The 1,312-nt window shown below is 44.2% G+C and overlaps 1 protein-coding gene across 1 annotated transcript; it reads left to right on the plus strand.

The window, feature by feature from the left end:
- Nucleotides 1–51: 51 nt before the first annotated feature.
- On the plus strand, nt 52–1,312 carry LOC106511941 (uncharacterized; the record flags this gene model as incomplete). The annotated part of the gene is given in 1 exon segment (XM_014000656.1): nt 52–1,312. A coding segment is annotated over 1 exon segment (1,255 nt), but the record flags the coding sequence as incomplete, so codon positions are not given.

The following is a 1,312-nucleotide window of genomic DNA, read 5'->3' on the forward strand; positions in this document are numbered from 1 at the left end:
GTCAAGTTCAAAGGCAGGTGGAACGTTTATTCCACCCAGGGTGACCACTACACTACTATGCTAGGTGTCAACTCTATCGTTATGAGTCACAGAGTAACTGGACTGTGTGTGAGAGGTTATGACTCAGACGTTCGCATCGATCTCCCCCCCTCATACACCAAAGACTGTATTCCAGTTAACTATGACAACATACCCACCAGAGACACAGCAAAACAGTGGCCCCACCTGTCAGGAATCGCTAATAAGATACCACCTCTCCTTAGTTGTGATGTTGGACTCCTCATTGGATTTAATTCCCCTAGAACTCTAGCTCCAAGACAAGTTCTGCTAGGAGAAGGTAACGCGCCTTATGCAATCCGCACAGACTTAGGGTGGAGTGTTGTTGGGGGCTCCACATCGACTCTCACTGATAGTGAGCCAAGATTGTGTCACAGAATCACAGTAAAGGAATTACCTCCGGTAACCCCCATAGATGTGATAAATGTGCTAGAGTCAGATTTTAAAGACACAAAAGCAAGCGACAAAACTGTCTCACAAGAGGATCTCATTTTTTTGGACAAGCTCAAAGAAGGAATAAGGAAAAATGAACAAGGACATTGTGAGATGCCTCTACCATTTAAACAAAGACCACACTTACCTGACAACAGAAAGCTTGCAGAAATCAGACTCGGACACCTAAAGCGAAAGTTCAACAAAGACGAAAATTACAGAAGAGACTACATCACTTATATGAAAGATATTATTGAAAGGGGTGACGTTGAAGAAGTACATAGTGAAGGAAAACAAGGGGAACAGTGGTACATACCCCATCATGGAATATATCATCCTAAAAAGCCCAACAAACTACGTGTTGTATTTGATTGTTCAGCCAAACACAATGATACAAGTCTCAACGATCATCTCCTACAAGGGCCAGACCTGATGAACAATCTAACAGGCATCCTCCTACGGTTCAGGAAACATCCTATCGCCCTAATGTGTGATATAGAAAAAATGTTTCACCAGTTTCATGTCCAGCAGTGTGACCGCGACTACCTACGTCTTCTGTGGTGGAAAGACGGCGACACAGAAACACAACCTCGGGTATACAGAATGAAAGTACATCTTTTCGGTGCAGCATCATCCCCGGGGTGCGCAAATTATGGACTGAAGCATTTAGCCAAAGAACATTGTCAAACACATCCTATTGGCTCTGAGTTTATAGAAAAGGACTTTTACGTGGACGATGGGGTCACAAGCACAGACACAGTTGAAAGGGCAGTCCAGCTTGCACAAGAGGCCATAGAGATCTGCAAGCAAGGAGGACTTCGTC

The sequence above is a fragment of the Austrofundulus limnaeus genome, unplaced genomic scaffold, assembly GCF_001266775.1.
Source record: "Austrofundulus limnaeus strain Quisiro unplaced genomic scaffold, Austrofundulus_limnaeus-1.0 Scaffold3644, whole genome shotgun sequence".
Classification (NCBI taxonomy): Eukaryota; Metazoa; Chordata; class Actinopteri; order Cyprinodontiformes; family Rivulidae; genus Austrofundulus; species Austrofundulus limnaeus.